General features: G+C 46.0%; 2 protein-coding genes across 3 annotated transcripts in view; one reads left to right on the top strand and one right to left on the bottom strand.

Moving 5' to 3' along the window:
* The window catches only part of LOC138349809 (sulfotransferase 1A1-like), a 49,435-nt gene extending 41,780 nt beyond the window's left edge, over nucleotides 1-7,655 (bottom strand). Inside the window, exons 1-4 of one of the 2 annotated variants that reach the window (XM_069314126.1) lie at nucleotides 7,531-7,655; nucleotides 5,839-6,026; nucleotides 5,531-5,676; nucleotides 3,117-3,324 (exon numbers count right to left, since the gene is read on the bottom strand). In XM_069314126.1, the coding sequence (XP_069170227.1) occupies nucleotides 3,117-3,324; nucleotides 5,531-5,676; nucleotides 5,839-6,012 (528 nt within the window). In that variant the 5' untranslated portion in view covers nucleotides 6,013-6,026; nucleotides 7,531-7,655. The remainder of the gene's footprint in view (nucleotides 1-3,116; nucleotides 3,325-5,530; nucleotides 5,677-5,838; nucleotides 6,027-7,530) is intronic. The other variant, XM_069314135.1, reaches the window with a different exon arrangement.
* A 2,008-nt stretch (nucleotides 7,656-9,663) lies between these two features.
* LOC138358031 (integumentary mucin C.1-like) lies at nucleotides 9,664-10,521 on the top strand. Its single transcript, XM_069315500.1, has one exon. It carries the CDS (start codon nucleotides 9,664-9,666, stop codon nucleotides 10,519-10,521), a length of 858 nt encoding a protein of 285 aa, XP_069171601.1.
* Nucleotides 10,522-15,000: the final 4,479 nt, after the last annotated feature.

The raw sequence follows: 15,000 nt of genomic DNA, 5'->3' as shown, positions 1-15,000 counted from the left end.
GTTGAAGGAGATGCTAATCACCACCCCGACAGCAAAGGGTAAAATCTTCGATATTGAGGGTGGAGAAGACGCCAGAAGGAAGAGGAAAGACCATCGAGGGCAACCAGAAAAAGTAGTGCTAAGAACACTACCTTGGGGCACCACCATCGTGATGCTGAAAATACAGAATGTACCAAGCCTCACTCAAAAGGAACGACGAGAGGAAGCTTTGGAGAAAGAGGTAGATTTCCACTTACGCCAAAAGAATGAAGTTGGGACAGAATATGATATCGCGAAGTGGTGTCATAAGCCTTTTCCAGGTCATAAAGGACGGCAACAACGGAGGTCTTCGCAGCTATAACAGTACGAATATAGACCAAGTTCACCAGGACATCTGTTGTGCTGCGGCACTTGCGAAAACCCAATTGAGAAGAGGGTGAAGGTGGTGATAGTTTTCCGAGAACCACATCAGACGAACGTTAACCATGCATTCAAAGAGTTTGCAGACTACTCGTGAGGGCAATAGGGCGAAGTCCTTAGAGGATGTCCCAAGACTGGTGCTGGGAGGACACCAGCATCGAGCCAGTCGTCGGGGACTGGCGACGACTCCCGAGGAAGAGAGCGAAGCCTTCTTACTCGCCGGGGAAGAGGAAGAAGAGCCAGCCTTTCGTTTCTGATGCAAAGAGTCAGGCGTCCCAACAACAACGTACTGGGCAATAGATTCAAGTCTCTAAGATAAGCTGAACGAGGGCAAACACGATGGCCGCAGGGAGAGTGATAAACATCAGCCTGCACAAACAGGCGGGCGGCATGAAGAGCCAAAAGACGAAGAAGGATGGGAAGGAGGGAGACGAGGAACAAGACACAGGAGATAAGACAGACTGGGGTAGGAAGAAGGGGAAACCCAGAAAGAACTATGACGTGGACCCTGCGGGACGGAACAAACGAACAGAGGCGGCGGCGGTGGGCGTGTCTGGGTCTAAGGCCTGGAAACGATCGAGAGTGAGGAATGTGGAATGGACGAGGAGGAAGAGCACAACACAAGCATAAGAGACACCAGCAAAAGGGGATAAACTACGAACTTTGCGCCTCGCCTCAGGAAAAAAACAAACGTTCCCGATGCTTCAAGGTGAGGACGGCTGCCTCAAGTTTGTAATGTACACACACGCGGGAGAAGGTAAGGTAGGGTGGGTTTCTCCGCAATTGAGGCAGCGAGCCTCAATTGCGCTTCTCCCTTCCTGGGAGAAGTGCACTCCGACTTAGTGCCCTTCGTCCCCACACACAAGAGATACTGGAACATCTGAGGGTACCATGCCCAAACCTCCAGCACTTATTACAGAGCCAAGGAGAGGGAATGTACTCTTGGACAGAGAACCTGCAACCAGCAAAAATGACAGGATGGAAGGGCCCTACCATCTGAGGTAATCTTTACAACCTGAAGGGGCTGATAACTTTGGTGACGACCACGAAGGGGGAAAAGTAAGCGTGTCTACCTGGCGGACAGAATGGCTTGGGCTTCGAGGATATGCCGAATATCTTCGTGGCAGTCCTGTAGATTCCCAATTCCGGTTGCATCATTGGGTGGGAGGAGAACAGTGCCAACACTTATTCAACAGTGTTCTTTGAGACCCGAACAGGAGTTTCGCCAATGCGGAATAAAGCGGCCAATTGGGTGGCTGCATCCCGAGAAGCAGCAACAGACACGTGTACCGAGATGGGTGGGGTTGAAAGTAACAGGAATCTACTGAATCAGTATGATGCCTATGGAGGGAGAAATCAGGTATAGCATCCGGAGGGAAATCAAAGCATTTGGCCCACGAAGCAGGACCAAACAAAGATTGGTATGCACTAATACAGGAAGGGATCGAGAGAGTGCGGCCGTGCCGTGGATTGCGTTGAGAACCTAGAGAGAGAAAGAAAAAGAAAAGGGGGGGGGGAGGGGTTAAAGGCACAGTAATCAATGAGAGCGAGACATGCCAGGGGATGGGGCGGTCCCCACTGTAGGCTTGTGGCCCGACCCAACTACAGAGGAAGGAAGGAAGGAAGGAAGGAAGGAAGGAGAGTCAAAAGGAGTAGTAAGGAGGGTCAAAGGAGGAGGGTCAAAGGAGGAGCAAGGTCGGGGCACAATGCAGCTGGAGCCTATAAAGCCCGGTCTTCCAATAGTCGGAGTCGGGGGCTTGGTCGCCCATTCCCACGAACTTGAGAAGGTAGAAGAGAAGCTGAATTTGACAAAGCTAGAGTAAAGACTCATTCACGTATGTTCCCCAACACCCACAATTAGAGGCAGGACACCCAACAAGAGACATGTTGCCGATCTTGCCGGGGGCTCCCCTAGGGGTGCGTCACGAGTATACACTTAACAAATGCCACCTTAAGAACCATCAGTCTGTCAAGATCAGGTTCAGCGACGAAAGAAGGATTGACAATGAAAGCATACCCTCGCTCGCGACGTGGCTACCACAATTCAACGGGTGCAAGAGTAAGCCTCCTCAAACACCCGGGCGACAAATCAAAAGAAGGCCAAAAAGAATAGTCAAAACAGGCAAAAAGTCGGCAGCAAATAATTGGAAAGGAGAAGAGGGAGAAAAATGAAACATTAGGAAAATGAAAAGTCGCCCTGCAAAATTCGTGAGGATAACAGCAGGAGCACAAGGCCACAAAAGGACAGAGGACTGTCCCAATGAGTATTACACTCCGACGGCAGCCGGCCACCAAACTCCCCCCTCACGGAAACAATGGACCAGACAGGGATGGTGGGGGAGGGGGGGGGGGGTTATTGGAAAAAACCTGTCAACAGGTAAACCAAAGGTAGTAGGGGCTCAAGGAGGGTAAGGAAGGTCAATTCATGTCCACTACACAGCTCCCACATTTAAAATTTGATCAAGTTATTTAAGGAAACAGTCTTCCCAATATTTAGATTGAAACCATTCATATTAAACTTTAAATGAAGCATTAGGAACTGCTGGATTAGACGACATTTTACTGAACATTTTATCTTTTGTACCTAATTTAACTAACGCCTTAATCGTTTGATTACAAACAGTCGAAGATTTTCTTTTATGCTCCATGAAGCAGTGATGGCAAATCAAACCATTTTATTCCCATAAAACCATTAGATTACAGTAGCCAACTCTGACCTTCGTGGTTAGAGGAAGGGTAAGCGGCAGGAGGGTGTTGGGCAGGTGGGTCTTCATCACTCTAGGAGCAGGTAAAGACTCGCTAATCTGCAGAAACACTCCGTCTTCTACCTTCTTCCCTGGACACATTTGATGAAACATTTCTGTCATCGGCTGAGGATTCTCAACAGTGCTTCTTATGGTCTTGCTGTCAAGCATCATGTCAAAGCTGGAATGTTATTACTACAATTACTAAACTTTACCAGAACTGAAATTTTATAGCTTCAGAATCAATACATTTCAGTCGTTTCTTAAACCATTCATCAGTTATGCGATAAGTTCTGGTAACATTTCTTTATATAAACCCATCCAGCAGCACAAATATAGGATCCTTCATACATTGCAACCGATACCCGAATGGTTCTTAACTAATCACATGATTTTTTAAACTTAACTGTTTAGTGCAACAAATTCACATTCAAGCACGCCTTAACATCACGTGCGCCAACTACGTAACCTAGACATTTATACCAAAAGTTAATTGTCACAAAACTATCACCATCTTAAAACAATATTAGGCTTCACTTTACAACTAATATGACCTATACCCATGCCCTATATTCTGCCACAGAATATCAGACCTTATACTACTTATTGTGTCCAACCCATTCTCCTATTAAGATACGTACAAAAACCATGTGCACCATATTACAAAGATTGACGTTCTAAGCAATTAGGTAGATTTTTTCCACTAGTCACTTTTTAGTCCGAAAATATTTAAAAATATTCCAATGCCTAGTATAGCACATTTACTTAATTAAACATATGTTGCCTGTAATAGATCTAGGAAAGGTTAGTCGTCTTAGCAACTACAGTAGAAAATTTGTTTCTCTAAATTCAATAGCATAGATTCCTACTTAATTGAATCAAGTTGTACGTCTGTATGTGCAATTGTCCTCATCCTTCCTGTAAGTACTCCCAATACAGGGAGGGATGGGTTTGTCAAAAGTACCATTTACTGTAAACAATGTAGTGTGCGAGTGAAAAGTAAATTTAGGACAGTTTGGCATCAATGGTAAACAGGATTATCCAACAATGATTAAGTGTCACTAATTTTCAACAACCAATAACTAAGAGTCACAATCACCCGAGTCACCAATTTTGCTCACACACACACACACACACACACACACAGTGTTAAGAGAAATATTTACACAAGACATCCGAAGCGATTGTTTCACACGCAAGACCTGAATTTATGTAATTACAGTATGGAGCCAAAGTATTTGGATCAATCATTAAGATAACTGGTACAAGTACCCATTTGGTATATATACCAACATTGGTACAATTTAGTTAGTCGCTAAAGCTTAAGATAATAGGCTCAAGTGACTTTATAAATGCATTTAACAGTGTAGCCAGGGTAAGCATCCCAACCAGTAGTAACGTATGAAGAAATTTATGACAGCAAGTTATTTATAGGTTAAATTTATTTTTGGCAACACTAGTATTTAGTCCGCCAGGACCTCTGTGTCCACCAAACATTTTATAAAAAATCTCGCCCAGCACCGCCTTAAACAATATTAATCTTTTAATGAATTTACAATCCCCAACCCCCTTTTTCCCCCCCACTAATGAAAATTAGTTGCAATGTTCACAAAACTCTAGAGGCGGAAGAAATGATGCAGTGAAACAAGACGAGGTAGAAGGTAAACGGTATTTGAGCCTAATGCATTACCTAATTTTACAGTCAAGCTGGGGTGAGGCCGTATTAATTACAGAAAAGTAAAAACGCTCGCAAAATGTCTTGACCCCTCCCAAGTTATATATAGTCGTAATAACCATTATTTCTCAAGATAATTCCCCTCCCCAAATAAATTGACGCACTAATCTGAACAACCCTTGAACAAACCATTTTAGGTCTAGTCTAAGAACGTAAAGTACTAACACAGGAAATGCCAAAAGATATACCGGCACCCAGTCTGATTAAAATATCTGCCAACATCATTTTATTCACATCCGGTGCAATGTTAAGCAGCAGTGTAATCGTTATGAAATTTCATCCAAAAAATACAAAAATAGTCTGTTTTGTAGAGATATAAAATAGTTAAATTATTTACGAGAAATATTTAAGAACATTCGTAAGATCTTCGCTAATATTATCTGGTCTTCAAAATTACCAGAATTTTGTCTAAGGTACGTCCACAAATTTGCAAATTTACTGCCACTTGCTGAACTATCTTTACAATAAGGTAGTTTCTACAGAAAAGCTATCTAAATCGGGGCTCTGAGAACTTTAATGAGCTAAGCACTAATTAAAAATAAGAAAAATCCTACCGATTTACTAGGCGCAATCAGACTACAATAGTTATTATACCACTGATCCCAGGCGTTACGCAGACAATCACACTGATAAACTAATAAGAATGTCATACTCTATATGCGGTGCTCTGATGAAGATGGGCAGGTCGGCCCTCTGGTTGTTGAGGTCGGGGTTGTGAAGCATCGTCCACACCAACTCCAACATCCAGGTCGTCCCAGACCTGGGCATTCCCGCCACAAGTACGTCACCTTCAGTGAACTGAAGAGAAACTTATTGTAGTATACATTAGAGAGAACACAAGTGTATACAATTGTTACCCACATATATACCAGGGGCTAGGGATCCAAGTACAGTCCCCCCTCCCCCTCGGACCAAGTATATAACCAATATTCAAGGGTCAGAGTAACAATGACAACACACCTTGAAGTTGTAGATGGTGTCAGCATATTTGGTGAAGAGTGTCGGGTAGAGATAGCCTCCGGGCCTGAGGCGGATCATACCATGGTTGTAGAGCGTCTGTTCCTCCTCCATCCTGGCCAGCCACTCCTCGCTCATGGCCTCCACCCGGTGACCACTAGCCAGCTTCGTAGTCATCTTCCTAGGTACAACTACAGGGGTCGTTATGGCAGTCAACTCTTTAAAATACCTTGTCTATGTCAGGCATTACAACAGTGAGGTAAAAATTAGATACTTTAGTAAACATTTTTACAAACTGATGGCGAGGATGATGAAGGGTTGGGCATGGGGGACACGACTGGTGGTCAGGGCTGTGTCGGTCGATGACCTGTGTTTGTGACCCCGGGAAAGGGGGGGGGGTATGAACAATTTTACTTGGCAAGGGTATTAGGTGGGGAATATTATGGAAGATGTGTAGACTGTGGGTCAGGGAGGTGTCAAAGCTTCACCGGTTCCTGCACTTTCCAATTCAAATTATGTAAATAGAACTACGACAAAAAATTGTCACTTCAAAACAAAAATTATTTTAGAATAGGGAATCTAGCGTAACCAGCGCCACCAGTCGCCACTCTTGGGGTGGGGATGTTTGGGAAGAGAAAACTAAAGTCACCAGACCTACCACACCACATACTGAACCATGCAACACCTGCCTGTTTAAGACTCAAAAAGCACAGTATAATCTGAAATAATGCCATACAAGGTTACACTTTAATCCGAAATACTTTTAAGGAATATCTTATCTGATCACACAAATGCCGCACTTTAATAATTTTTAATCTTTAAACCTAGTAATTATATATTCAAGATATGTTACAACGGTCAATATGCAACATGCATTAGATATAAATATAACCTCACTAAGACTGCCATAACCTGGTGGTAAAATCTTAGCCTACTTACAACTACACAGTTACTATATTACCTTCACAAAACTTAAAAGTCCACCTTCAATCACAAGCCGACGGACTAAGAAGGAAGTGGTATACATTTTAAATACACAAATCACATTAAGAAGAGTCCTAATGTCTGCAATAAATCCAGATATCTGGAATGTTTTAAATACTGTAATACAAACTCCCTGCCAATGGCGGGGCGTGTTACCAGCAATTTCTTAAAAATATGCCAATTCAACGCACCGTTATTGGAAGTCAACACAGAAGCCAATTTAAACCATAATGGAGATGGATCAATATTGCATTCTCTCCAAGTTAAATGTGCTATCCACTGTACTGTTATGCTATTCCTGCACGACACCAAACACCAAAGGAGTTGCTCTACAAAGAGCAGAATATAACATGGCAAGGAAGGTAGTATTTATAGCGTGCAGGAACCATATTTGTGGTGAGAAGTAAGAGCTGCTCGTCTTTTACAGTCCCTCCAACATTATATTCCCTCCTCACAACGTCGGCAATAACTACAAACATTTGTGAATTTATCTACTCATATTACACAATTACACCAATCACAGCATCTTTCACAAATACAGAGCAAATACACTCTGCTCACTCTTTCAACAAAACTACTGCATTTGGCAAATAGACTGTAGTTATACGAAGTTACTAAAACAGTTATACAGTCCCTAAATTTTTTTCACACTTTAACTATAGTCTTCCCTGAGGAAAAATAATTTAAATACGTCTATACACTACAGCTCACCTTCTGACACTGAAGGTAACACTGATGGAGGGAGGAGGAGGAGCACAACAGCTCACACCAACACAAGCAACACATATGAACTGTCATTGGCTGAGGCTCCACCCAAGTCAACACCCCAGTGTTACCAACTCTGCTAATGAAGTGCTCTCATCCATCTAGTGATTCCAAATTAGTGTACTAATTAACCTTAGTCTATCTTTTACAGATAATAAAAAACAGCTGTAAGATGACATAGAGAAAAAGGAGGCACAAAAGTTATGTTAAGGAAGAACAGTAGAATGCTTCGTCTAAATAACTATTAACATTAATTCCGGTTGTTTCCCAAAATCTCGCTGTTTTTCAGGCTTGAAAAAAGTCTAAATTAAAGGGGTTTACTCCACAATAAGTGTAAAAACCTTAACTCTAGAGGACAATGACCTGTAATTGGAGGACGCATTTTAGTGGCTGGTATCTATAGTGTGCGGGTCACTGGTCATTACGTGTGAGAACGAGGGAACTGTACAGCGATCTCACCAAAACCGGACCTAACAATTAATGAATCTTTACATGTGCACTATGTAAGGAAGCGTAAACATTAACATGCTTTATTGAGAATACAAGTGTGGTAATGTGTAGATATTTGTCATCTTTAACAGCATCAGCATCAATAGGTAAGGTCGCAGAGTGAAGGTTTTCTAAGTTAGACAAACGAACATCAACCACAGATTTTTCTAGCGTCAGCAGAGAACACTAAGCAGTGTTATCTAGACTGATAGACAACACCCACTACCATCAACATGGTTACTTAATTATAGTCGGCATCTTACCCTGGGATGTGGTACAATCATTGGTCGGCACCTTACCCCTGGGGTGTGGTACACACAGTCACAGGTCCGCACCTTATCCTGGGGTGTGGTACAGTCATTGGTCGGCATCTTACCCTGGGATGTGGTACTGAGTCATTTTTTTTCTTTCTTTTTTTTTAAACAGAGCAATTACAGCGTACAGTAACCATATAACAGGAAAGCGCAGAAGAACAAAGAACGCAGAATAACAACAACACATAACACGTAACACAGATCAACATAACACAAAAGTGAAAACAAAGAATAACATAAAACTCATAAGAACACACACACACAAGCAAAAGCAGCACTACCCAGATGGGGCGTGCCAAAAGCGTCTGTAATGACAAAAGCGCACAAAGAGCACCATAAAACCAAGGGTAAAATATATACAAGGAATACACATATACACAATAACACAAACTAACACAAACACAAAACACACCCACCATGCGCCACACCACACAACAGCAGACAACACACCACAGAATCGAGAACACAATAACAGAACATGGTAATATAACACTAGAAATACAACATAGTAAACAAAATGCAGGAAAATAACAAGGGAATACAACAAAGCAATACACAACACAATACATAGATCAAAGGAAACAGAACACATTTGCATTACAAAGTAAAATATCAAATTAAAAAATGAGAAATAAAGAATCGGTATAACACAAACCAACATTGGAACATAGAATACAGTAAATAGGACACATAATAGAACAAATCGTAAATAAGCATAAACAAAAATGGAATCTTACTCATAGGTAACAATGAAATACAGGCAAAAAAGAAAAAACACTAGAGCATTATAACCCAGCTCGGTAAGAAAACAGGAAAAAAAAGGAACCTGTATCACATTGCTCAACAAAACAATGAAAGAAATAAAGCAACACAAAGCAAGAACCACACACACAGTCAATCATCTTCATATTTATCCGGATAGAAACGACGAGGGTACTTCTTCTTGTAGGCATCCCACTGTGCCCACAATTCCATAAGCTCGTTAACGTGACTACGTGACCCTCGCAGTCGATGCATGAAGTCAGGAACATCCAGCTCGGCGCCCTCCACCACGGAGGCGGTAGGCACGGGAAGAGGCCGCACAGAGGGCTTTGATACAGCCGGTGGAACCACACGGGACTGAAGCACAGGAGTCGGCCGGACACAGGCCGGCAACTTAGCGGGCGGAGTCGCAGGGGACGCAATCACAGAGGGCGATGGTGCAGGGGCCGACACCACAAGGGACGGAGTAACAAAGGATGACTGAGCAGAGGGCAAAGGCGTGGAAGGCACAGACATGGACGCCAGAGGCACGGAGGCCGCCGGAACAGAAGCATTTGTAAGAACCGGCACCAAGCCCCTACCCTCTCTCGCAATCTCGGCCGGTGCCACAACCTCCCAACCCGGGGAACCAGCAACCCGTGATGCGCAGGCAGCCGGAGAAGACACCGGACCAGGGCCAGGCTACAATCCCACCACAGGACCCATCACCGTTGCAACACGACCCACAGGAGCCGCAGGCACTCCAACAGCGTCGCACAAATCACCATCCCCAGAAGACGAACTCCCGGAGTCCTCAAATTCCCCGACGTCGGCCCAGGCCGCATTACGAGGCGGAGACAGAATCAAAGCTTGCCGCGAACGCTTGGACACAGGTCGCAGATCGTCGGAACTGTCACCTCCGCTAGGAAGCACCGTAGCAGAACCGCTGGTTGCCTGTGCAAGTCCCCGCAGTGCACGATCACTCAACATTGCAGCCTCAACAACCCGGGGAACAGGACCACCCACCGCAGGAGACATCACAGTGTGCACGTCGACACAGGTCGAAGACACAGCTGCCGGAAACAGTACAGGCCGAGGCGCAGCCTCGACGTCCAGAGTCACGAGACCACACACCACAGGAGACACAACTGGAGACGAGGCAGGCAGGGGGAGGCTGAGGTGCGGGAGCCGGGATGCACTTCCTTCCACTCCGACACCCACAGCCACATCGAGGCTGGCATCAGAGACCGGCAACGGGGCACCAGAAGACCGGGAAGTAACACTTTCCACTGCAGCACCGTCCGACAGGTCCGGGACTGCCAACGGAAGAAAGTCCTCCTCCCCGAAGAGGTTCACAGGCCCGACCCGGCTCGCATCACATCCCGCAGCCTGATGGCCTGAGAGTCCACACTGGAAACACGTCCGGGGCTGACCCCCCCATAGAACACACGTACCATGAAGCCCAGAAGCTGGAGAGACGAAGGGATGGAGTCCTTCAAGCGCAGCACCACAGTACGGGTCCCATTCGGGATACCCTTCCACTGCCCGGAGGACACTGCATTCATCCAGACACTCAAGACCCGCCCATACCGGGTAAAGTGACGCTGGAGAAGAGAGTCTGGGAACTCAAAGGGAGTACCATGAACCACCACATAGGTAGTCTCACTGCACCTGTCCAACACTTCCACCAAACCACCACCCTCAGGCAGAGTAAATGTCCTCCCGTCATAGCGTTCCACCATGTCATGATACACAGCCGTAGAGCAGAATTTCACAACAGTTCGATGCTCGGATACAAGTTGAACGCCGCACACAGACACCACATCCACCCGCAACATGTCAATCATCACCACCTCAACTGCCGGGTAAGACGCTGGGCCAGTAAATTCCAGGCCAATGGTATCCCTCTGTTTCACAGGGGGGAGGGGGGCCACCATCCCTCCAGCCGCTACGGCCCCAAGGGTCCGCTCACACACACAAACTACCACGGGTCAGCAAACCACGAGCTCACAGGCGACACGTCCACCTCCGCCCAGAGCTAGGCAAACACCTCGGTTAACAGCCTACTGACAGTCATTGGTTGGCACTTTACCCCTGGAGTGTGGTAGTCATTGGCCGGCACCTTACTCTGGGATGTGTTACAGAAAGTAATTTTTTTCTTTTTATTTGGAAAAACACAAATACAACAATAGAAAAACATCATCATCAATAACATTGTCAAGGCAAGAAACACAAGAACAAACGTTAGAACAAGAAAACACACAAACAAAAGTCGTACAAAACACAAAATAGTAACAAAAACATAGGTAACAATGAAATAGTCAGAAAAGAAAAAACACCAGAGCACTATAGCCCAACAAGAACCAGGCACAAGAAACACGTGAAAAATTAACTCCTAGCTCACAGCACATCAAAACAAATAAAGAAATAAAGCAACACAAAACAAGAACCACACACAGTTAATCATCCTCATATTTATCCGGAAATAGACGCTGCAGGTACTTCTTCCTATAGGCATCCCACCGAGCCCACAATTACACACACGTGTTAACGTTGACTACGTGATCCTCGCAGTCGATGCATGAAGTCAGGAACATCCAGCTTGGCGCCCTCCACCACGGGGGCGGAAGTCACTGGAAGAGGCCGCACAGAGCTCTTCGGTAACGAAGGTGGAACCACATGGGGCTGAAGCACAGGAGCCGGGCGCCAACATAGCGAGCAGTCGCAGGGGACACAATCACAGAGGGCGATCGTGCAGGGGCCGACACCACAGGGGGCGGAGTAACAAAGGACGGCTGAGTAGACGGCAGCCGCGCAGTGGTCGGCATCACCAAGGGCACATGCGCAGAAGGAACAGACATGGACGCCAGAGGCACCGGGGCTGCCGGAACTGAATCTTTCTTAAGAACCAGCACCAAGTCCCCACCCTCTCCTGCAACCTCGGCCGGTGCCACAACCTCTTAACTCGGTGAACCAGAAACCGGGGATGCAGAGGCAGCCGGAGAAGATACAGGACCAGGGCCAGGCGACAATCCCATCACCCATACAACACGGCCCACAGGAGCCGCAGGCACTCCAACATCGTCACCCACGTCATCATCCACATAAGACGAACTCCCGGAGTCGCCAAAATCCCAGACGTCAGCCCAGGCCTCACCATGAGGCGGAGACAGACTCGAAGCTCGCTGCAAACCCTTGGACAGAGGTCGCAGGTCGTCAGAACTATCACCCCCGCCAGGAGGCACTGTAGCAGAACCTTTGGTTGACCGTGCAACTCCACGCAGTGTACACTCAATATCACAGCCTCATCAACCCGGGGAACAGGACCATACACCGCAGGAGACATTACAGCGTGCACGTCGACACAGGCCGAAGACACAGCTGTCGGACACAGTACAGGCCGGGGCACAGCCTCGACGTCCGGGAGCACGAGACTACACATCACAGGAGACACAACTGGAGACTTGACTGGAGACAAGGCAGGCAGGGGTAGCTGAAGTGCGGGAGTCGGGGATGCACTACCACCCCGACACCCACAGCCACATCGATGACCGACAACGGGGTACCAGATGACTGGGGAAGTATCACACACCAGAGCAGCACCTTCTGACAGGTCCGGGACCGCGAACGGGGAAAATCCTCCTTCCTGAAGGGGTTCACAGGCCTGACCCAGCTCGCATCACAACCCGCAACCTGATGGCCTGAGAGTCCGCACCAGAAACTAGTCCGGGGCTGACCCCTATAGAAGACGTGTACCTTGAAGCCCAGAAGTAGGAGAGATGAAGGGATGGGGTCCTTCAAGAGCAGCGCCACAGTGCGGGGTCCCATTCGGGATACCCTTCCACTGCCCGGAGGACACTGCATTCATCCGGACACTCAAGACCCGCCCATACCGGGTAAAGTGACGCTGGAGAAGAGAGTCTGGGAACTCAAAGGGAGTACCATGAGCCACCACATAGGTAGTCTCACTGCACCTGTCCAACACTTCCACCAAACCACCACCCTCAGGCAGAGTAAATGTCCTCCCGTCATAACGGTCCATAAAGTCACGATACACAGTCGTGGAGCAGAATTTTTCAACAGCTTGATTCCCGGATACAAGTTGAACTCCACACACAGACGCCACATCCACCCACAACACATCAATCATGATCACTTCAACTGCAGGGTAAGACGCTGGGCCAGTAAGTTCTAGGCCAATGGTATCCCTCCGCTTCACAGGGCGGAGGAGGCAGCAATCCCTCCAGCCGCCACAGTCCCAAAGGTCTGCTCACAAACACGAACTACCACCAGCCATCAATCAGGAGCCCACAGGCGACACGTCCGCCTCCGCCCAGAGCCAGACGAGCACTCCCCATTACATCACAGACAGCCATTGGTCGGCACCTTACCCTGGGGTGTGGTACAGGTAGTAATTAGTCGGCAACTTACCCTGGTATGTGGTACAGACAGTCACAGTTTGGCACCTAACCCTGGGATTTGGTGCAGGCAGTCATAATAATAATAATAATAATAATAATAATAATAATAATAATAATAATAATAATAATAATAATAATAATAATAATAATAATGATAATAATAATAATAATAATAATAATAATAATAATAATAATAATAATAATAATAATAATTTATTTGTAAGAAGGTACAAGGGGTTAGTGAGATTACATAAGCTGGGTACATCCATGTAGAGCTACTAACACGCATAACGTTTCAGGAAGGTCTTTAATTTACCGTATCAGGAAAGATGAAAAGGTGCAATGTAGCAAGGTTTTATATTAACAAATAACTACAACATAAGTTGACAGAGGTGATTACACTGGTAAGGATATGTATCTCAAAGCCTAATATTGTGGAAGTGGGTAGTACAAGATACAGTGTGAGTTTGAAGTAAAAGGCAGGAAACTATGAGGAAAAAATTAGGTCCTTTTGGATTTACTTTTGAACAGGGCATAGGTTGGATAGTTTTTTAATTCATCAGGGACTGAGTTCCAAACACTGGGCCCTTTTTATTTGCATGGAGTGTTTGCAACAAGTCGGCAATTGTTTGTCATAGGTCGACACCTGACCATGGGATGTGAGGCATGCAGTCAGTGATCGACACCTTACCCAGGGATGCGGTCCAAGCACTCAGTGATCGACACCTTACCCTGGGATGGGGGCAAGCAGTTAGTGATCGGACACCTTACCGAGGGATGCGGAGCATGCAGTCAGTGATCGACACCTTACCCTGGGATGTGGATCATGCAGTCCAGTGATCGACACTTTACCCAGGATGTGGAGCAAGCAGTCAGTGATCAACACCTTACCCTGGGATGTGGGGCAAGCAGTCAGTGATCAACACCTTACCCTGGGATGTCTGTCATGCAGTCAGTGATCGACACCTTACCCTGGGATGTGGGACAAGCATCAGAGGTATTCTTTTAACCCTGGAACTTCTTTTAACCCTGGAATGTGGTACAGTCATAGATCGTCACCTTACTCTGGATGTGGAACAAACAGTCAGAGGTCGGCACCTTACCCTGGAATGTGGTAGACATTCTGTGGTCGGCACCTTACCCTGGTATAACGTAGTTATGATGTATCACCACTGATACAAGCCACTAAGCAAGTTGTTACTAATTATGACTAAAACTTAAAGTTATTTAAAACTACTTAATGCCGCCACCACCTTTGCTTTTGGTGAACATTGGTACTTCACAGTGACGACGGTGAAGGGTACCGGTCACAGGAGAGTAAGAGGAGTGAGTTAAGAATATCACAGACAGGGGGATGGGGTGGGGGGAGAGAACGGCCGATTTCCACTATTTACTGGCAACTCTATATGAATGACTAACAGAAACGAATGGATACAACAGATGGACAATTT

This window comes from Procambarus clarkii, chromosome 7 (assembly GCF_040958095.1).
Source record: "Procambarus clarkii isolate CNS0578487 chromosome 7, FALCON_Pclarkii_2.0, whole genome shotgun sequence".
In the NCBI taxonomy this organism is placed as follows: domain Eukaryota; kingdom Metazoa; phylum Arthropoda; class Malacostraca; order Decapoda; family Cambaridae; genus Procambarus; species Procambarus clarkii.
This window is presented reverse-complemented; position numbering and strand designations above follow the sequence as displayed.

Excerpts from the sequence above, each read along its gene's own strand:
- LOC138358031 (XM_069315500.1), top strand. The coding sequence starts at position 9,664 with ATGGACGCCAGAGGCACGGAGGCCGCCGGAACAGAAGCATTTGTAAGA.